General features: G+C 44.7%; 1 protein-coding gene across 1 annotated transcript in view; it reads left to right on the plus strand.

Annotated features, from left to right (window-relative positions):
* The window catches only part of pcgf1 (polycomb group ring finger 1), a 54,657-nt gene extending 48,003 nt beyond the window's left edge, over positions 1-6,654 (plus strand). The window contains exon 9 of the mRNA XM_078199552.1: positions 5,507-6,654. Within this exon, the coding sequence (XP_078055678.1) occupies positions 5,507-5,557 (51 nt within the window). The 3' untranslated portion in view covers positions 5,558-6,654. The remainder of the gene's footprint in view (positions 1-5,506) is intronic.
* Positions 6,655-22,055: the final 15,401 nt, after the last annotated feature.

Here is a 22,055-nt window from a genome sequence, read left to right on the forward strand (position 1 = left end):
CACAGACAGTGACCCGAGCCGGGAATCGAACCCAGGTCCCTGAAGCTGTGAAGCAGCAGTGCTAACCACTGTGCTACCGTACTTGAGTAGCACCAGATAAGTATGTGAGAGAGAAAGGAATAGAAGGATCTGTAAACAAGGTTGGATAGCGGAGACTTACCTGGAGCATAAACAGTGACATAAATCAACAATAAATACTATGCAATTTTTAAAATCTGTTGTAGGATTTGGGCATCAGTAGCTGGACCAGCATTTATTGCCCATCTGTAATTGTCCTTGCATTTAAGAGTGAACCACATTTCTGTGGGTCTGGAGTCACATGTAGCCCAGACTGGGTAAGGACAGCAGACTTCCTAAAGGGCATTAGTGAACCAGATGGGTTTTTCACAACAATTAATAATGGCTTCATGGTCATCATTAGACTTTTTTTTTTCATTCTGTATTTTTCCAGATTTAAATTTCATAATCTGCCGTGGTGGGATTTGAACCCAGGTCATTGCCCCGGGCCTCTGGATTATTAGTCCAGTGACAATACCACTATGCCACCACCACCACCTCCTAATTTCCTCTTCATTTCACTTTACCCTAATCCTGCAACACAGAAGGAGACCTCATAGCTGCTAATTCTCCTCTGCTCATACAGCAAATTGACTTGCAGCCCAGACACAGAAGTAAAGCAAACCAAATAGGAATCTGTATAAAAGCAAGTTTTGCAAAAGTACATAGTAACATCACAATATTAAGGATCTTTCCTGCTACAAGCTTGTAGAACAAATATGGGAATTTAACTCCTCTTCAGCTGAAACCAGTATGATTCCTTGGTGCCTCATTCCAATGGTCGTTCTTCTGACAGAGTTGCTCTTTGTCGGGGTGGGAATCAGCAGATTCTGTCCTTGTCCTGCATCCACATGTGTTAGCAAGAGAAGTGGAATCCGGTGATACTTCCCCCCGCTTCTCTATCCAGTTGCATCTGGTCTTGCTTCGGCTTCTTGTATGTTCCAACAATCCAATCCTAGCTGAGATAAATTACACAGACTGACAATCACCAATGCTCTGCTCTGTATGTCTTGGTGCCTTCAGAGGCAGACAGGGAGGGTTTTCTAATGCTAGGTGACTCAGCAGATGGACAGAAATGGACTTGCCTTCTCCATCTTTTACCACCTCAGGACTTCTCAAAGCACTGAACAGCTAATGAAATCAAGAAAATGCTGGAAAGAATCAACAGGTCTGGCAGCATCTGAGAAGAAAAACAGTTAATGTTTCGAGTCTAATATGGCTATTCTTCTGTTTTGCTTCGCCCTCCACAGATGCTGCCAGAGTTGCTGACATTTTCCAGCAGTTTCTGTTTTGATTTAATATTTCTAGCATCTGCAGTATTTTGATTTTATTTAATTACTTTTTTTGAAGTGTAGTCATTGTTATAATGTAAGAAACATGACAATCAATTTGCTGACAGCCAGCTCCCACAAACAGCACTGACCAGGTAATCTGTTTTTAAAACATAAGAACTCGGAGCAGGAGTAGCAATTCAGCCCCTTGAGCCTGCCCTGCCATTCAATCCGATCCTAGCTAATCTTATTTCCTCCACCTGCCTGGCTCCCCATAACCCTTCATCCCGCTACTCACTAAAAACTTATCTTTCTCCTCACATTTGTTTAGTGCTCAACACCCACTGCACTCAGGTGGAGAATTCCACAGATTCACGATCCTTTGAGTGAAGTAATTCCTCCTCATTTCTGCTTTAAATCTGCCACCCCTTCATCTAAAACCATGACCTTTCATTCTAGAATGTCCAACAAGGGGAAACATCCACTCTGCATCTACCCTGTCAATCCCGTTTAGCATCTTGTATGGTGATGTTGGTTGAGGGATTAATGACCAGGACATTGGAGAGAACCCCGTTCTGTCCTCTTTGAAATAACACCATGGGATCTTTAATATCCAACTGGGAGAACAGATGGGACCTCCATTTACCTTGTCATCTGAAAGATGGCACCTGGAGCACAGTGGAAACTTTGCCCTAAGCTGGTAGAGTGAAGCTTAAACCCACAACCGTCTAAACCAGTGATGGACAAGTTGGGCTTGTGAGTGGGCCACATGGGTGGCCCTCCTTCATTTTAATGGACCGCAAAATTGAAATTCTGCTTGTTCACTAACTATGATTCTTGAATAGGATTTAATATATTTAATACACACTGAATATTTCATAAGTTATAGAATAATCATTCATATTAACAGAACTATCATCAACTTCAAGTGGTAAAAACAAGAGAAATATTTACGCTTGATTGGACACCGAGGGAGTGCATAGTTCTCTGTTAATGTTGTGTACAATTAGTACTCTCCTCGCTTCACACGCCCTTTCTTTAGCAGAGGGAAAATAACTACACGGATGGAAACCAGTGGAATGTGGCAACACGGTGTGTGAGCAACAGTCAACAAAATATCTCGTGGGCCGCACTCTGAACCCAGATGGGCTACATGTGGCCCCCGGGCCAAAGGTTGTCCACCATTGGTCTAAACTCAGCCAAATTCTCAGCTTTGACAATTTACCCTCCAAGGCCACTTTAACAGTGAATTCTGCCAAGCCAGTTGACAGATCAGGGATCAGACCCTTAAGTAGGTAGAGGATAGTGCCCAGTGGCAGGAGCCAAGAGCTAGAGCTTGGGGAAAATGAAGAGGGAGAGTTCCAGAGTGTGGGACATGATGGTTGAATTCCGCGCTTCATCATGCTTTGTAACGACTACCTAATTTTTGAATCATTTTACAGCATATGTTCAGAAGTCTGGATAGTGACATTGATGAATAGCTTTAGAAGTCAGATTTTCTGTTATTCTGTATTACTCACATCGAGGCAGAGTTTTCAGAGCAATGTAACTTCAATAAATGCACTTTCTCTACGACTGGTCGGGGGAGGGAGGTGGCGAAAGTGTTGCCTTTGTGAACTGGCACCATATTGCAAAAGGACTCCCCCCTCCCAGTAATTATGTAACTCACTGCAGCTGCTCCACATTCACGTTAGTCGGAACTGGAATCGCTCGGTTTCTGTAGCCGCTCCTGCTGCTTGGAATTGTAAAAACTTCCAGCCTGTTCTCGTCCCACCATAAGCTTATTCTCCAACAACAGCAGCTTGCATTTATAGAGTTTCTTTTAATGAAGACAGATGTCTAAGTGCTTCACAGCAGCATTATCATTACACAATTTAGCACTGAGCCAATCAAGGAGATACTGCACCACTGTATCAATCTAGTGTGTCCAGTGCTCTGGAGTGGGACTTGAACCCACAATTTTCTACCCAGGTGAACACTTGAGCTTTGGTTGCTTATTGGAGGTAGGATTTGAAAAGACAGTTCGGGTATTAGGCGTTTAGCTCAATTGGCTGGTCGACACGTTCCAACAGCACGGGTTCAATTCCCGTACCGGCTGAGGTTAGTTATGAAGGTCCTGCTTTCTCAATCTTGCCCATCACCTGAGGAGTGCTGATCCTCAGCTCTTCCCCCCCCCCCCCCCATCTGGGTCTATGGTGATTTTACATTTTACCCTTGAATGGGTAAGAAAAAGTCCTGGGGTCAGTAACATTCTCCCACCTTTAAGGTTGCTACTCTGTGATGATTGTTCCTTTTTAAGGATCAACCTGCAGAGTAAGTTTGATTTGATTTATTATTGTTATGTAAGTATACAGTGAAAAGTATCATTTCTTGTGCACTATACAGACAAAGTACATAGAGAAGGAAAGGAGAGAGTGCAGAATGTAGTGTTACAGTCATAGCTAGGGTGTAGAGAAAGATCAACTGAATGCAAGGGAGGTCCATTCAAAAGTCTGATGGCAGCAGGAAAGAAGCTGTTTTTGAGTCGGTTGCTACGTGACCTCAGACTTTTGTATATTTTTCCAATGGAAGAAGGTGGAAGAGAGAATGTCTGCGGTGCGTAGGGTCCTTAGTAATGTTGGCTGCTTTACTGGGGCACACCCTTGTGGGGCAACGGTATTGAGGAAGATCGTGGAGGAGGTGTTGTTGCCTATCCTTACTGATTGCAGTCTGTGGGTTAGGAAGTTCAGAATCCAGTCACAGAGGGAGGTGCCAAGCTCCAGGCGAAGATGTTTGGAGATGAGTTTCGTAGGAATAATGGTGTTGAAGGCTGAGCTGTAGTCGGCAAATAGGTGTCTTTGTTATCTCGGTCTTCCAGGGTTGAATGTAGGGCCTGGGCGTCTGCTGTGAACCTGTTGTGGCGATAGGTGAACGGTAGTGGATCCAGGCAATCTGGGAGGCTGGAATTAATTCGTGCCATGACTAGCCTTTTGAAGCTTCATAATGATGGATGTTAGAGCCACCGGATAATAGTCATTAAGGCACACTGCCTGGCGTTTCTTTGGTACCGGGATGATGGTTGTTGTCTTGAAGCAGATAGGGACCTCCGATTGTTGTAAAGACGGGTCACATGACTCATGGAACCAATCAAAACATGGTGCAAGATCACTTGCAAGGCAGGTGTCTGTACTGAATTTGTGGAGCCAAATTTATGGATCGTTAAAGTTAACACAAGAGTGCAGCAAGTGATTAGGAAGGCAAATGGCATGTTAGCCTTTATGGGGTTTCCTGTTAAACGCACCCTCACCGCCAGGAAACCCACAGCGGGAGTGCACCGTCAATGTGACCATAAGATCCCGCCAGCGTGAGCGGCAGCAAGATTTCAGAGTGTGACTCTGGATGGAGAATTTAGAACAAGGGATTATAATTTAAAGATAGAGATTGACCATTTAGGAGTGAGATAAGGAAACATTTCTTCACTCAGTGGGTTTTGAATCTGTAGCATTCTTTACTCCAGGGGATTGTGGATGCTAAATTGCTGAGTGCATTAGAGACTGAGATTGAATGATAGATTTTTGAGTACTAAGGGGCAGGAAAGTGAAACAAAGAACAGTACAGCACAGGAACAGGCCATTTGGCCCTCCAAGCCTGCGCCAATCACATTTACCTATCTAAACCAACCGCTTATATCCCTCTATTCCCTGTCTGTTCATATGTCTATCAAGGTAAGTCTTAACGTAATTGCCTCAACCACCTGACTTGGCAGTGCATCCCAGGCCCCCACCACCCTCGCACATCTCCCCGCACATCTCCACTGAGCCTTCCCCCTTATCTTGAACTTGTGCTCCCTTGTAATTGTCATTTCTGTCCTGGGAAAAAGCTTCCAACTGTTCACCCCATCTATACCCCTCTTAATTTTATAAACTTCTATCAGGTCACCCCTCAGCCTCTGTCTTTCCAGGGAGAACAAGCCCTGGATTCCTTTTGGAATCCAGTGCCTCCGGGTAAATTGCAAAAGTGAAAATAATATTGACCTTGGAATTTAAACAAATGGCATTGTTGAGATAGAAGATTCGCCATGATCTTAGTGAATGATGGAACCAGCTTAAGGGGCCTTATGGTCTAGTCTTGTTACTATTTTCTTTGCTCTTGTGTGATGGTGCGAATTGTTTAACCTCACTTTCTGCTTTCTTCTTCAGCCTACACCGATGATCCTCCAGTACAGTGTGAAGGAAAAACGGGGAAGGTGAAAACATGAGGCGGGTGAACAACTCACCTGGCGCATCAAATCTCACTGTCACAAAGTGTTTAAAAAAACAGGCACGCTGAGCAAGCCTGGGGCGGGATCCATTAATTCCTGCCTGCAACTGTATAGCCTGTGTATCTCCAACTACTGAATAGACCGTGTCCAACCAGCTTGGTTCTGCTTGTAACTTTAAAGCAACCCTTCTCTGTAGCCTGGTGGCAGATTGTGAAAGAGTCAAGCGTGCTGCCATTGTTGGCTCTCTTCTCCCACCATCTTTGTTGGTCATTTAGTTCCCTCCAATCAGCATGGGAAATGACTTGGCTGGCCTTTCCGAATGTGGAGGGTATTAAAGATGAACTTGTTTTCACCCCTCCTGCGCGCACAGGTGTTTCAGCTCACCCTCATGCCTGTGCCCAAAAACTAGCCATTCCTACAGCAAGGATCTCCAAGGTAACCCCAGCCGTCACCCTGAGTCACAACAGCTAATGCAAGATGGAGTTGGATGAACCCCGGAGCTTCATCTAATGGATGTGGTTCAGTGCAAAACCAACCATGAGAGCTAGTCCTGGCTGCCAGTAATACAGGGTGAATAGTTTACCTGCTTATTTATTTCCTTTTTTTCTGGTAGGGATACTTGAGTGTCAAAGAAACTTTCAGCAAAATTTGCACTAACAGAATGGCTTTTTAAATAATACTCGATGAAATGACAACTGCATTCGTGTGTCCCAAGCAAGTCCTGGGGGTCAACAGCATTCTGTTTAAGGGAGGGGATTTTCTATATTAAAACCCCTGTAATTGATACCAGCTACAGGTGGAAATTGAAACCTATTTCTTTTGCCTCTGATGCGGTTAATGTTTGCAGTGTTGTAACCTTGTTAATTGCTCTACTTCCAAATATTCCTTTGTTTTTAAAGGGCATTGAAGAATGTGTGTTTCTGCAACTTGTGTAAGGTTTGTTTTATATTATTGTGAACTTTTGAATTCCTTAAAGCATTCAGTGCCTCCATGTAAATTGCAAAAGTGAAAATAATATTGACCTTGGAATTTAAACAAATGGCATTTCTGGGTTTATTTTTTCTCCAACCTAAATTTCTTCCTCCTCCTCCCCTCATCCCTGACACCAAATGGGATGGGCATTGATTCCAACCAGGTTAAGGCTGGGCCTACTGGGTAACTTACCCTAGTTTTCATTCTTCACGGATATGCGTAGGAGGGAAAGTTAGCACCATGCTGAACAGGTGAAGGCATTTGACCAAGCTAGATGGCATGCTCTGGAACAATCTAGTACATTGACCAATAATGTTTCATGAACAGGTACAGAAACTGATCAAAAAGGCTAATTGATCAGGCTGGTTTCTGTATCTGGAGGACTTCAATACAAATGGTCATGCTTCATCATACGTACTGCAAGTGCAATTAGGAATGGACAATGAATGCTCACAACCTGAAGAATGAATGAAATAAAGGAAACTCTCAAACTGCTGCCTAAAGATTGTAAGCAGCAACTATTGTGTGATCTCTGTGAAACTTTGGGACAGATTGGTGGGCTTTTTAATCACTGATCTATGTGCTCCTGCTCTGGATGGAAGTACACCTGGGTGGCACAGTGGTTAGCACTGCCACCTCACAGCGCCGGGGAGCTCGGTTCGATTCCTGGCTTAGGTCACTGTCTGTATGGAGTTTGCACATTCTCCCTGTGTCTGCATGGGTTTCCTCCGGGTGCTCCGGTTTCCTCCCACAGTCTGAAAGACGTGCTGGTTAGGTGCTTGACCCAAACAGGCGCCGGATTGTGGTGACTAGGGGCATTTCACAGTAACTTCATTGCAGTGTTAATGTAAGCCTTACTTGTGACTAATAAATAAGCTTCACACCTGAATTCCTTTACGCATCAGAGTTGGGAGCGCCCCATCATTCGGGCCTAGGTGGCTGAAGAAAATGCTGCCAATTGTGAAGGGATGGAAATTAGGGGCGGAAAATAGTGACAGGAATAGGCCATTTAGTCCCTTGAGTTCATTTACTGAGGGTATGGGTGATCTGTGACCTAACTGTATCCCTTTTCCCCATAACATTAACACCTTTGGCTAACAATCAGTTTTAAAATGAACAACAGATTCAGCATCAAATTCCATTTTCGGAATAGAGTTCTAAAATTCTGCCAAGCTTTGCATGAAGAAGTGTTGACTGATTTCATTTCTGAAAAGTCTGTCTCAAATTTTTAGACAAGTTCCCATAGTCCTAGACTCCCCAACCAGCAGAAACCTGTACCCCTTTCTATCTCAAACTTTGTTCCAATCATAGAATGATTCAGCATAGAGTGTGAAGCAGCTACTTGCAGGTAATTCTACATTTGGAAAGTGGGAGTCTTTTAAAAGTGAAACATGTTCCTCTCAGAGTAAAGGATAAAGGCGGCAAGTCCAGGAAACCCTGGGTGTCAAGGGATATTGAGGGTTTGATTTTTATAAAAAAAAGGTTTAAAGTATTAAAAATGCAGGAGGCCTTCAGGAGTGTAGGTGAGTGTTTAAAAGATAAATTAGGAGGGCAAAGAGGTGCCACAAAATATCACTGGCAGACAAGGTTAAAGAAAACCCCAAAACAGTACATTAAGAGCAAGAGGATGACCAGGGAAAAAGTAAGGCACATTAGAGACCAAAGAGGCAGTCTGCGTGGAGCCAGAGGACGTGGGTGATGTCTGAAATGAATATTCTTCATCTGCATTCACTAAGGTGAAAGACATTGTAGCTGGAGATTTCACTTGGGACGGTGAAGTTCTAGAGCATGTTAAGATTAATAAGGAGAAGGCATTCAATGTTTTAGCGGGCATAAAGCTGCATAAAACCCCAGGGCCTGCTGAGATGTATCCCAGGCTGCTATGGGAGGCGAGGGAAGAGATTGCAGGGGCCCTGACGGAGATATTTTAATCGTCACTGGTCACGGGTGACGTGCCAGATGACTGCAGGATAGCTAATGTCTTTATTCAAGAAGGGAAACAGGGATAAGCCAGGTAATTACAGTGCAGTTAGTCTAATGTCAGTGGTCGGGAAATATTTGGAAATAATTCTGAAGGACAGGATTAATCAAGACTTGGAAAGGCAGGGATTGATCAGGGATAGCACAGATTTGTTGGTGGGAGATCCTGTCTGTCTAATTTAATAAAAAGGTAACTAAATATATTAATGAGGATAGTAATTAAGGCCTTTGTCAAGGTCCCACGTGGAAGGCTGGTCCAAAAGGTTAGACCCCATGGGATCTAAGGCAAATTGGAAAATTGAATCCAAAATTGGCTTGTTCATCGGAGACAAAGGGGGATGGAGGAGGTCTGCTTTTGTGATTGGAAGCCTGTGACCAGTGGTGTACCACAGGGATCGGAGCTGGAATCCTTGCTGTTTGTTATGTACATTAACGATTTGGATGTGAATGTAGAAGGTGTAATTAATTTGCAGATGACACGAAAATTGGTGGTGTTGTTGATAGTGAGGAGTTGTTGATAGTCTTAGGCTACAGACTGATATCGATCAGCTGGTAAATTGGTTAGAGCAATGGCAGATGGAATTTAATCCTGACACGTATATTGGGATACAGTGAAAAATATTGTTTTTTGCACACTATACAAACTAAGCGTACAGTTCATAGAGTACATAGGGGAGAAGGAAAGGAGAGGGTGCAGAATATAGTGTTACAGTCATAGCGAGGGTGTAGAGAAAGATCAACTTGATATAAGGTAGGTAGGGAAGAAGCTGTTCTTGAGTTGGTTGTATGTGACCCCAACCTTTTGTATCTTTTTTCCAACGGAAAGGTGAAAGAGAGTATGCCGAGGGTGCGTGGGATCCTTGATAATGCTGGCTGCTTTTCCGAGGCAGCGGAAAGTGTAGACAGAGTCAACAGATGGGAGACTGGTTTGTGTGATGGACTGGGCTACATTCATAACTCTTTGTAGGTTTGTGCGGTCTTAGTCAGAGCTGGAGCCATACCAGTGGTGATGCATCTGGAAGGGATGCTTTCTATGGTGCATTTGTAAAAATTGGTAAGATGCTGAATTTCCTTAACCTCCTGAGAAAGTAGAGGCTTTGGTGGGCTAATCATTCGACCACCGCAAAGAGGTTTCCCACTATCTACTCTGCTTAGACCCCTCATGATTTTGAACATTTGAGGTCAACAACCTCAGCTTCTCCAGCATATCTGTGTACACACACTCCCTCATCCCTGGAACCATTCTTGTTCATCCTTTCTGTGCCCTCTCTAAAGTCTTCGCATCCTTCCTAAAGTGTGGTGCATCCATTTAGAGTCAGAGGTTTACAGCATGGAAACAGGCCCTTCAGCCCAACTTGCCCATATCCCTCTATACCAATCTTACCCATGTAGCTGTATACTTGGAGCACACTAAAATACTCCAGTTGTGACCAAAACAAGTGTTTTAAAAAGTTCATCACAACTTCCTTGCTTTGTATCTATGCATCTACTTAAAAATCCCAGTTACCTTTTAACCACTTCCTCAGCCTCTCCTGTCACCTCAACAATTCGTACACATATACCCCCGAGGTTACTCGGTTCCTGCTCTTTGTACCCATTATTTTATATTGCTTCTGCTCATTTCTCCTACCAAAATACATCACTATTCACTTTTTTGCATTAAATTTAATCTGCCACATGTTCTATTTCATCAGCTTGTCAATGTCCTATACTGTCCCAGGACAGTATATTGTGGGACATGGATACTGGTCCTGCAGCAAGAATTATAAATCAGACTGTTGGTGTTGCTTGCCCACTGCCAAGGTTTGAGACATCTGCTCGGGGCTGGAGAGGGACTTGTAATGGGAGGGGGATGATTCAGTTATCATGGTACATGTAGGTACCAATGACAAGTGTAGAATAAGGAATGAGATTATGCATAGAGAGGACGAGGAACTAGGCACTAAAAAGCAGAACCTCAAATGTTATAATCTCTGGATTATTAGCTGAACCAAGTGAAAATTGGCTCGGGTACATAAAATTAGAGAGATGAATACGTGGCTCAAAGACTGGTGTGGGAGATGTGGGTTCTGGCTGTGGGGCACTGGCAGCAGTACTGGGCAAAGTTGGGGTTGTATAGTTGGAATGGTTGACACCTGAACCATGCTGGGACCGGTGTTCTTGTGGACCACTTAACTAGGGAAATAGCGAAGGTTTTAAACTAAATACTGGTCGCAAGGGATCATATTTGATAAGATCAAAGAGGAGAGAAAGAGCTAGCTAGAAACATAAAACACAAGAATTTCTAAAGATGTTCAAAAAATAAAAGGTGAGCTTTGGTCCTGTAGAAAGTCAGTCTGGGGAGTTAGATCACAGAATCCCTGCTCCAGTTCACTCCCACAGTCCAGAAATGTGCAGATTAGGTGTATTGGCACAGTAAAATTGCCCCTTAGTGTCCCAGGATGTATAGATTAGATGGATTAGCCATGATAAATGTGTGGGGATAGGGCGGGTCAGAGGGCCGAGGTAAGATATTCTGTCAGAGTTCAGAATTGATGGGACGAATAGTCTCCTGCACTGTAGGGAGTCTGATTCTATGAAAGGTGATCAGAGGTTGGCAGGAATGTGAATTCCAGGTCAAAATTAGAACAACCATGATATCATTGAATGGCAGAGCAGGCTTCAGGGGCTGGGTGGCCTACTTCTCTCAGTTTGTATGTTCAGATGTCATCTTGAAGACCATTACTTTCTCTCCTCACAGTTTGGGTCACTGTCTCTGCGGAGTCTGCACGTTCTCCCCGTGTCAGCGTGGGTTTCCTCCGGGTGCTCCGGTTTCCACCCACAGTCCGGTTAGGTTAGGTGCATTGAGCATGCTGAATTCTCTCTCCATGTACCTGAACAGACGCTGGAGTGTGGCGACGAGGGGATTTTCACAGTAACTTCATTGCAGTGTTAATGTAAGCCTACTTGTGACACTAATCAATAAACTTAAAAGTTAAACTGCTCTGCTGAACCTTCTACATTCAGCCATTAGTCGTATATATTAGAACAGTTAAGGTGCCTTATTATTATTAGATAGCTTTGCACCTCTGTAACTTTCCAGAAAATTTGCTGCTCTGTACCTTTCTCGTTAGTTGATGGTCTATGGAATACACAGTGATTTAATGTTAGCTCTATTGTTTCAAAAGCTTTAACCAAATGGATTCTGTCCTGGACCCCTCAAGGACATTCACTGTCTCCAGCACTTCAATACTTTTCTTAATCAATGCTATCAATCCTCCATGTCCATACCTTTTCCAATCACCTTGTATCCAGGACTATGTGGTATCCAATCCTGTCCTTTCCCGAGCCAGGTCTTCGTTATTGCCACATCATATTTCCATGTGGTTATCTGAGCCTACAGCTTATTTACTGCTGTGTGCACTTGCAGCCATGCATAAGAAACTCAATTTCGACCTTATTGCATTCCTTTTTATTCTGACTCTACCTTTTAGCTTGTTATTTCTCATCCTAGTGCTGCCCGTCTCTCCCAATACTTCATTCACTTTGTTTCTCATTTCTAATACTGCATCCTGGTTCCCATCCTGCTACAAGTTAGTTTAAACTCTCCCCAACAGTATCGCAAGATCTCTACAGTTCTCACTTTCCCCAGAACGATCCAAATATCCAAACGTGGGTGACCTGATAGAAGTCTACAAGATTATGAGGGGCGTGGACAGTGTGGATAGTCAGCAGCTTTTTCCCAGGGTGGAAGAGTCAATTACTAGGGGGCATAGATGCGAGGGGCAATGTTTAAAGGAGATGTACGAGGCAAGTTTTTTACACAGAGGGTGGTGGGTGCCTGGAACTCGCTGCCAGGGGAGGTAGTGGAAGCAGATACGATAGTGACTTTTAAGGGGCATCTTGTCAAATACATGAATAGGATGGGAATAGAGGGATATGGTTCCCGGAAAGATGAGGGCTTTTAGTTCAGTAAGGCAGCATAGTCAGTGCAGGCTTGGAGGACCGAAGGGCCTGTTCCTGTGCTGTAATTTTCTTCTGTTATCCCAGGAATCTAAAGCCCCCTCCCTCCTGCACCATCTCCCCAGCCACACATTCATCTGCTTTATTCTCCTATTTTTATGCTCACTAGCAGGTGGCAGGGGAAGGCAGTGGTTATTACTTTTAAGGTTCTGCTTGTTAGTATCCTTCCCACCTCCCTAAAATCTGCCTGGGGGACCTTCACTCCTTATTGGTGACACTATGGCCACGTCCCCCTGTAGTTCACCCTCCCTCCTCAAAAACTACAAAGGATCGTGAACATAGCCCAGTCCATCATTCAAACCAGCCTCCCATCCATTGACTCCGTCTACACTTCCCGCTGCCTCGGAAAAGCAGCCAGCATAATCAAGGATTCCACACAGCCCGGACATTCTCTCTCCTGCCGGGAAAAAGATAGAAAAGTTTGAGATCACGTGCCAACAGACTCAAGAACAGGTTATTCCCTGCTACCATCAGACTTTTGAATGGACCTATCACATATTAAGCTGATCTTTCTCTTCACCCTAGCTGTGACTGCAACACGATATTCTGCACCCTATCCCTTTCCCCTATGTACTCTATGAACAGCATATTTTATCTGTATACCACAGAAGAAACAATTCTTTTCACTGTATCCCAGTACATGTGTCAATAATAAACCAAATCAAATCAGTATTTTCTGCAGCCACTCAGTGACATCATTGTGATCAGCAGGGAGACAACATCTCATCCTTGATTCAGTTTGCAGACACAGACATACTTTTCTGTTCCACTATTTATAGGATCCTCAAGCATCATTGCTTTCCTCATCTTCCTTCTGCCTCATTGTAGTTAACAGTGGTGCTGTGGAACTGGTGACACTTCCTGTATGAATGGTTGGCAGAAGGTCTCTTGGAGTTCTCACAAGGAGCAGGATGTACACTCCAGGGGAATGAGGTGTCATGCCTCCATTTATTAGACAAACTAAATTCAACAAAAATAAACACACCTGAACTCCCTCTGCAGTGAGATTTGAACCCATGACCTTCTGCCTCAGAGATGAGGTAGCTGCCACTGAACCATGATTGACAGCTTGCAAGAGGTACACCTACATTTTGGCTAAAGCTGAGGTCTTACTATTCTGAATAGCTATGCTTTTTAGTTCATTATCTTCTACTGTTATCCTCTTTTCCCCCCACACCATTGCATCTGAACACCCTCAAAAATCTCTCCTTGGCACCATCCTATTTCTTGACTATGTGCTGCCTCTGTGACATTTGTTAGGATCCCAGCTGATGATCAGTCAGGTCCCAGAATGGATCCCTGGCTCAGCAGATTGTACCTTTTATTTTTTGTTGCTGTGGATGAACAGAGTTACAGGACTACCATTCTTTTAAATAAAAGAATAAATCATTTATTAAACATGAAAAGATTGATCATAACATTGCACTCCTTCACCCCACCTATATCGACATACACAGATTTTTAAATAAAGAAAGCATAAGCCACAAAATATATCTTGTACTATAATATTTTCAGTACGTATACAGTCCGTGTGAATCCACTGGCCAACTGTGGTCAGACGCACCACACTCTGAAACCAAGTGGCAGATGACACCCAATACAACTTCTGTGGACATCTCATCAAATCTCCCCAGATTTTCATCACACTGTGAGCCAACTTGTTTCACTGGAATGCTGACTTCCAGATAAGCATTCCCAAACTCCACTCTCGAATAAACACACCTTGGAATCTTCTCCCAAACAATGCTTTCTTTCAGATGTCTTCACCAAGAATCCACTTCCAGGATTTCAATCTCTCCTTTCAGCATTCCTCTGCCGTGGATTGGCACATGCACTCAAGCTTCCACACAATCTCTCAGGTACCCAATCACACCACAGAACACTTCTACTGCACAGGCTGTATTGAGATGTCACCAGCCTTAGGATTACTTCAGATGTCTGGCTCCTCACTAGTCTGCAGCGTTATAATCCAGGTCAGAAACTCAAAGGTATTTTATTAAGTCAGCCTGGACTATAAGTTTTGCACTTTGAGTTTGGCGAGAGTAAGCATAAATGTTTCACTCTTGATATGATTCAAATGACCCACTTGGGAGATTTTATCAAGCAAAGTTTACTTGCATAACATATAGAAATAAAATGAGCAATAACTTGTACCAATTACAAGCAAGAAAAAAATCAATCCTGATATTGTATATATCTTCACAACTCAATGTACTGTTCCAACACAACAAACCCATCCCAGGTTTAGCACAGAAAACAAGAATGCTTACGTGATGCAGGATTTTTCGAGCTCTGCAACACCTGCTGTGTATCCTTTGGATAGAGAATTGAAACTCTAAATTCCCAGTCCTGTAACTTAGGGCCTTAATGCTCACGAGGAATTTGGATGTGGTTGCGGTGACAGAGACTTGGTTGAAAGAGGGACAGGACTGGCAGCTGAATATTCCGGGGTACAAGTGTTTTAGGCGAGACAGAGGAGGGGCCAAAAGAGGTGGGGGAGTAGCAGTATTAGTTGGAGAGCATATTACAGCGGTGCAGAGGGAGGACAATTCAGAGGGGTCGTGTAACGAGTCACTGTGGGTGGAGCTCAGAAACAGGAAGGGCGCAGTCACTATGTTGGGGGTATACTACAGGCCCCCCAACAGCCCAAGGGAAGTGGAAGAACGGATATGTCAGGAGATACTGGATAGGTGCAGGAAAAATAGGGTTGTTGTAGTGGGAGACTTCAATTTCCCTGGTATAGACTGGAAATCGCTGAGAGCTGGGACTCTGAATGGGGAGGAATTTGTAAAATGCGTACAGGAGGGTTCTTTGGAACAATATGTAGAGAGCCCGACTAGCGAGGGGGCTAAACTGGACCTAGTACTGGGGAATGAGCCCGGTCAGGTCTTCAAAGTTTCAGTAGGGGAACATGTGGCAAATAGTGACCACAATTCTGTTAGCTTTAGGACAGTGATGGAAAAGGATGAGTGGTGTCCCAAGGGTAAAGTGTTGGATTAGGGGAAGGCTAACTTTAGTGGGATTAGGCAGAAATTGGCAGCTCTTGATTGGGAGAGGCTGTTCGAGGGTAAATCCACATCTGGCATGTGGGAGTCTTTTAAGGAACAGTTGTTAGGGCTACAGGACAGGCATGTGCCTGTAAAAAAGGATAGGAAGGGTAGGATTCGAGAACCGTGGATAACCAGGGAAATTGAGGGACTGGTCAAAAAGAAAAGAGAGGCGTATGTTAGGTCCAGGCAGCTAAAAACGGAGGGAGCTCTGGAGGAGTACAAAGAAAGTAGGAAAGAACTCAAACGGGGAATTAAAAGGGCAAAAAGGGGTCACGAAATGTCCTTGGCAGACAGGATTAAGGAGAATCCCAAGGCATTTTATTCATACGTTAGGAACAAAAGGGTTGTCAGGGAAAAAATCGGACCTCTCAGGGACAAAAGTGGGGAATTATGCTTGGAGCCCAAAGAAGTAGGGGAGATCCTGAATGAATACTTTGCGTCGGTATTCACAAAGGAGAGGGATCTGTTGACTGGGAGTGTCTCGGAGGGGAGTGTTGAACCGTTGGAGAAAATCTCCATTACAAAGGAGGAAGTGTTAGGTTTGTTAGAGAATATAAAGACTGACAAATCCCCAGGGCCTGATGGAATCTATCCAAGGCTGCTCAGGGAGACGAGAGATGAAATCGCTGGGCCTCTGACGCAAATCTTTGTCTCGTCACTGGATGCAGGTGAGGTCCCAGAGGATTGGAGGATAGCTAATGTGGTCCCGTTATTTAAGAAGGGTAGGAAGGATAACCTGGGTAATTATAGGCCGGTGAGCTTGACGTCCGTGGTGGGGAAGTTGTTGGAGAAGATTCTTAGAGATAGGATGTATGCGCATTTAGAAAGGAATAAACTCATTAACGATAGTCAGCATGGTTTTGTGAGAGGGAGGTCATGCCTCACTAACCTGGTGGAGGTTTTTGAAGAAGTGACCAGAATGGTTGACAAGGGAAGGGCCGTGGATGTCGTCTATATGGACTTTAGTAAAGCGTTTGACAAAGTCCCTCATGGTAGGCTGGTGAAAAAGGTTGGATCTCATGGGATAAAGGGGGAGGTGGCTAGATGGGTTGAGAACTGGCTTGGTCACAGAAGACAGAGGGTGGCAGTGGAAGGGTCTTTTTCTGGCTGGAGGCCTGTGACTAGTGGTGTTCCGCAGGGCTCTGTATTGGGACCTCTGCTGTTTGTGATTCATATAAACGATCTGGAAGAAGGTGTAACTGGGGTGATCAGTAAGTTTGCGGACGACACAAAATTGGCAGGACTTGCAGATAGTGAGGAGCATTGTCAGAAGCTACAGAAGGATATAGATAGGCGGGAAATTTGGGCAAAGAAATGGCAGATGGAGTTCAATCCTGATAAATGCGAAGTGATGCATTTTGGTAGAAATAATGTAGGGAGGAGCTATACGATAAATGGCAGAACCATAAAGAGTGTAGATACGCAGAGGGACCTGGGTGTGCAAGTCCACAGATCCTTGAAGGTGACGTCACAGGTGGAGAAGGTGGTGAAGAAGGCATATGGCATGCTTGCCTTTATAGGACGGGGCATAGAGTATAAAAGTTGGGGTCTGATGTTGCAGATGTATAGAACGTTGGTTCGGCCGCATTTGGAATACTGCGTCCAGTTCTGGTCGCCACACTACCAGAAGGACGTGGAGGCTTTGGAGAGAGTACAGAGGAGGTTTACCAGGATGTTGCCTGGTATGGAGGGGCTTAGTTATGAGGAGAGATTGGGTAAACTGGGGTTGTTCTCCTTGGAAAGACGGAGGATGAGGGGAGACTTAATAGAGGTGTATAAAATTATGAAAGGCATAGATAGGGTGAACGGTGGGAAGCTTTTCCCCAGGTCGGTGGTGACGTTCACGAGGGGTCATAGGTTCAAGGTGAAGGGGGGGAGGTTTAACACAGATATCAGAAGGACATATTTTACACAGAGGGTGGTGGGGGCCTGGAATGCGCTGCCAGGCAAGGTGGTGGAGGCGGACACACTGGGAACGTTTAAGACTTATCTAGATAGCCATATGAACGGAGTGAGAATGGAGGGATACAAAAGAATGGTCTAGTTTGGACCAGGGAGCGGCACAGGCTTGGAGGGCCGAAGGGCCTGTTCCTGTGCTGTATTGTTCTTTGTTCTTTGTTCATAAGACCATAAGACATAGGAGCAGAATTAGGCCACTTGGCCCATCGAGTCTGCTCCGCCATTCAATCATGGCTGATTGTTTTCATCCCCATTCTCCTGCCTTTTCCCCATAACCCTTGATCCCCTTATTAATCAAGAACCTATCCTTCTCTGTCTTAAAGACACTCAATGACCTGGCCTCCACAACCTTCTGCAGCAAAGAGTTGAAACAGATTCACCACTCTCTGGCTGAAGAAATTCCTCCTCATCTCTGTTTTAAAGGATCGTCCATTTAGCCTGAGATTGTGCCCTCTGGTTCTAGTTTTTCCTACTCGTGGAAACACCCTCTCCACGTCACTCTATCCAGGCCTCGCAGTATCCTGTAAGTTTCAATAAGATCCCCCCTCATCCTTCTAAACCCCAACGAGTACAGACGCAGAGTCCTCAACCGTTCCTCAAACTTCCAGCAGACCTCGAAGTAGAGATAGAGCCACTGCTGGCTTCTAGCTTTTATGATGTGGAGATGCCGGCATTGGACTGGGGTAAGCACAGTAAGGCGTCTCACAACACCAGGTTAAAGTCCAACAGGTTTATTTGGTAGCACAAGCCGCAAGCTTTCGGAGCACTGCCCACTCACCTGATGAAGGGGCAGCGTTCTGAAAGCTCGTGCTACCAAATAAACCTGTTGGACTTTAACCTGGTGTTGTGAGACTTCTTACTGTTCTAGCTTTTAGCCAGCAAATCACAACAGCAAAATCTTCACTCCAGAGAGGCAAGGAAAACTGCAAACAACTCACCAGCAGAATTTCTAATACCAGGGAGAGACACAGAAACACACTGCTTTTTAGTCTGGAGTCCAACAGCTTCTAACTAGCCAACGGGCAAAACTGAAAGTAAAAGAACACTTGGGAACAAAATAAAACTGACCTGTCAATCATTCATCCCACAACAATTCAAAAGGTCGTAAACTCCCAGAGAGTGCATTAGGCCCAGATTATAATCAAGAAAAACCCATTTAAGCAGCAATAATAGGACATGTGGAGTTTTTTCAAGGAGCAGCTACTGCGAGTCTGTGATAGGTATGTCCCTGTCAGGCAAGGAGGAATTGGTAGGGCTAGGGAACCGTGGTGCACCAAAAAAGTTTCTTTGTTGGTTAAAAAGAAAAAGGAGGCTTATGTTCGGATGAGACGTGAGCACTCGGGTAGTGCACTAGAAAGCTTTAGATTGGCTAAGAGGGAGTTGAAGAGCGAGCTTAGAAGGGCTAAAAGGGGACATGAGAAGACTTTGGCGGATAGGGTTAAAGAGAATCCTAAGGCGTTCTATAGGTATGTCAAGAACAGAAGGTTGGTTAGGGCAAGTTTAGGGCCAGTTATAGATGGCAGAGGGAAGTTATGTGTGGAACCGGAGGAGATTGGTGAAGCATTGAACCAATATTTCTCTTCAGTGTTCACGCAAGGGGACATGAATATAGCTGAGGAGGACACTGGGTTGCAAGGGAGTAGAATAGACAGTATTACAGTTGATAAGGAGGATGTGCAGGATATTCTGGAGGGTCTGAAAATAGATAAATCCCCTGGTCCGGATGGGATTTATCCAAGGATTCTCTGGGAGGCAAGAGAAGTGATTGCAGAGCCTCTGGCTCTGATCTTCAGGTCGTCGTTGGCCTCTGGTATAGTACCAGAAGATTGGAGGTTAGCGAATGTTGTCCCATTGTTTAAGAAGGGGAACAGAGACTTCCCCGGGAATTATAGACCGGTGAGTCTCACTTCTGTTGTCGGCAAGATGTTGGAAAAAATTATAAGGGATAGGATTTATAGTTATTTGGAGAGTAATGAATTGATAGGTGATAGTCAGCATGGTTTTGTGGCAGGTAGGTCGTGCCTTACTAACCTTATTGAGTTTTTTGAGAAAGTGACCAAGGAGGTGGATGGGGGCAAGGCAGTGGACGTGGTATATATGGATTTTAGTAAGGCGTTTGATAAGGTTCACCATGGTAGGCTTCTGCAGAAAATGCAGATGTATGGGATTGGGGGTGATCTAGGAAATTGGATCAGGAATTGGCTAGCGGATAGGAAACAGAGGGTGGTGGTTGATAGTAAATATTCATCATGGAGTGCGGTTACAAGTGGTGTACCTCAGGGATCTGTTTTGGGGCCACTGCTGTTTGTAATATTTATTAATGATCTGGATGAGGGTATAGTTGGGTGGATTAGCAAATTTGCTGATGACACCAAAGTCGGTGGTGTGGTAGACAGTGAGGAAGGGTGTCGTAGTTTGCAGGAAGACTTAGACAGGTTGCAAAGTTGGGCCGAGAGGTGGCGGATGGAGTTTAATGCGGAGAAGTGTGAGGTAATTCACTTTGGTAGGAATAACAGATGTGTTGAGTATAGGGCTAACGGGAGGACTTTGAATAGTGTGGAGGAGCAGAGGGATCTAGGTGTATGTGTGCATAGATCCCTGAAAGTTGGGAATCAAGTAGATAAGGTTGTTAAGAAGGCATATGGTGTCTTGGCGTTTATTGGTAGGGGGATTGAATTTAGGAGTCGTAGCGTTATGTTGCAACTGTACACAACTCTGGTGCGGCCGCACTTGGAGTACTGTGTGCAGTTCTGGTCCCCACATTACAGGAAGGATGTGGAGGCTTTGGAGAGGGTGCAGAGGAGGTTTACCAGGATGTTGCCTGGTATGGAGGGGAGATCCTATGAGGAGAGGCTGAGGGATTTGGGATTGTTTTCGCTGGAAAGGCGGCGGCTAAGAGGGGATCTTATTGAAACATATAAGATGATTAGAGGTTTAGATAGGGTGGATAGTGATAGCCTTTTTCCTCTGATGGAGAAATCCAGCACGAGGGGGCATGGCTTTAAATTGAGGGGGGGTAGTTATAGAACCGATGTCAGGGGTAGGTTCTTTACCCAGAGGGTGGTGAGGGATTGGAATGCCTTGCCAGCATCAGTAGTAAATGCGCCTAGTTTGGGGGCGTTTAAGAGATCCGTAGATAGGTTCATGGACGAAAAGAAATTGGTTTAGGTTGGAGGGTCACAGTTTTTTTTTTTAACTGGTCGGTGCAACATCGTGGGCCGAAGGGCCTGTTCTGCGCTGTAATGTTCTATGTTCTATGTTCTATCTAATCAGACAGGTCGGTAACCTTCGTTCGGCCGCACTTGGAATATAGTGTTCAATTCTGGTCGCCACACGACCAGAAGGATGTGGAGGCTTTGGAGTCGGTACAGAAAAAATTTACAGGATGTTGCCTGGTACGGAGGGCATTAGCTATGAGGAGAGGTTGGAGAAACTTGGTTTGTTTTCACTGGAATGACGGAGGTTGAGGGGCGACCTGATAGAAGTCTACAAGGTTATGAGGGGCATGGACAGAGTGGATTGTCAGCAGCTTTTTCCTACAGTGTAAGAGTCAATTACTAGTGGACATAGGTTTAAGGTGCGTGGGGCGAGGTTTAAAGGAGATGTACGAGGCAAGTGTTTTACACAGAGGATGATGGGTGACTGGGACTCGCTGCCGGGAGAGGTAGTGGAAGCGGGTACGATAGTGACTTTTAAGGGGCGTCTTGACAAATACATGAATAGGATGGGAATGGAGGGATCTGGTCCCCAGAAGGATAGCGGGTTTTAGTTCAGTCGGGCAGCATGGTCGGTGCAGGCTTGGAGGGCCGAAGGGCCTGTTCCTGTGCTGTAATTTTCTTTGTTCTTTGTTCTAAAAGCTGTATCCTATTTCTAATACCCAAATATACAAAATATAAATTGCTTAAAAGTACCTCTGCTTCCTGACACATTGTTCTGAAGTGCACAGGTTCCAGATGTACATTGATCCAGCACAGTCCTACCTCATGATCACCTCTTTCAATCCTTCCACTGTTTCTGAGTTGTCTGACCGCTTGTGTGACATCCAGAACAAGGATTTTGGATGTAACAAGCGACATCAGTGGTGTGCCTCAGGGATCGGTGCTGGGTCCACTGTTATTTGTCATTTATATTAATGATTTGGATGAGTATATAAGAGGCACGGTTAGTAAGTTTGCAGATGACACCAAGATTGGTGGCATAGTGGACAGCGAAGAAGGTTATCTCGGATTGCAACGGGATCTTGATCAATTGGGCCAGTAGGCTGATGAATGGCAGATGGAGTTTAATTTAGACAAATGCGAGGTGATGCATTTTGGTAGATTGAACCAGGACAGGACTTACTCAGTTAATGGTAGGGTGTTAGGGCAGAACAAAGAGATCTAGGGGTATAGGTTCATAGCTCCTTGAAAGTGGAGTCACAGATGGACAGAGTGGTGAAGAAGGCATTTGGCATGCTTGGTTTCATTGGTCAGAACATTGACGTTGGGACGTCTTGTTGAAGTTGTACAAGACATTGGTAAGGCC

The sequence above is a fragment of the Mustelus asterias genome, chromosome 1, assembly GCF_964213995.1.
Source record: "Mustelus asterias chromosome 1, sMusAst1.hap1.1, whole genome shotgun sequence".
NCBI lineage: Eukaryota > Metazoa > Chordata > Chondrichthyes > Carcharhiniformes > Triakidae > Mustelus > Mustelus asterias.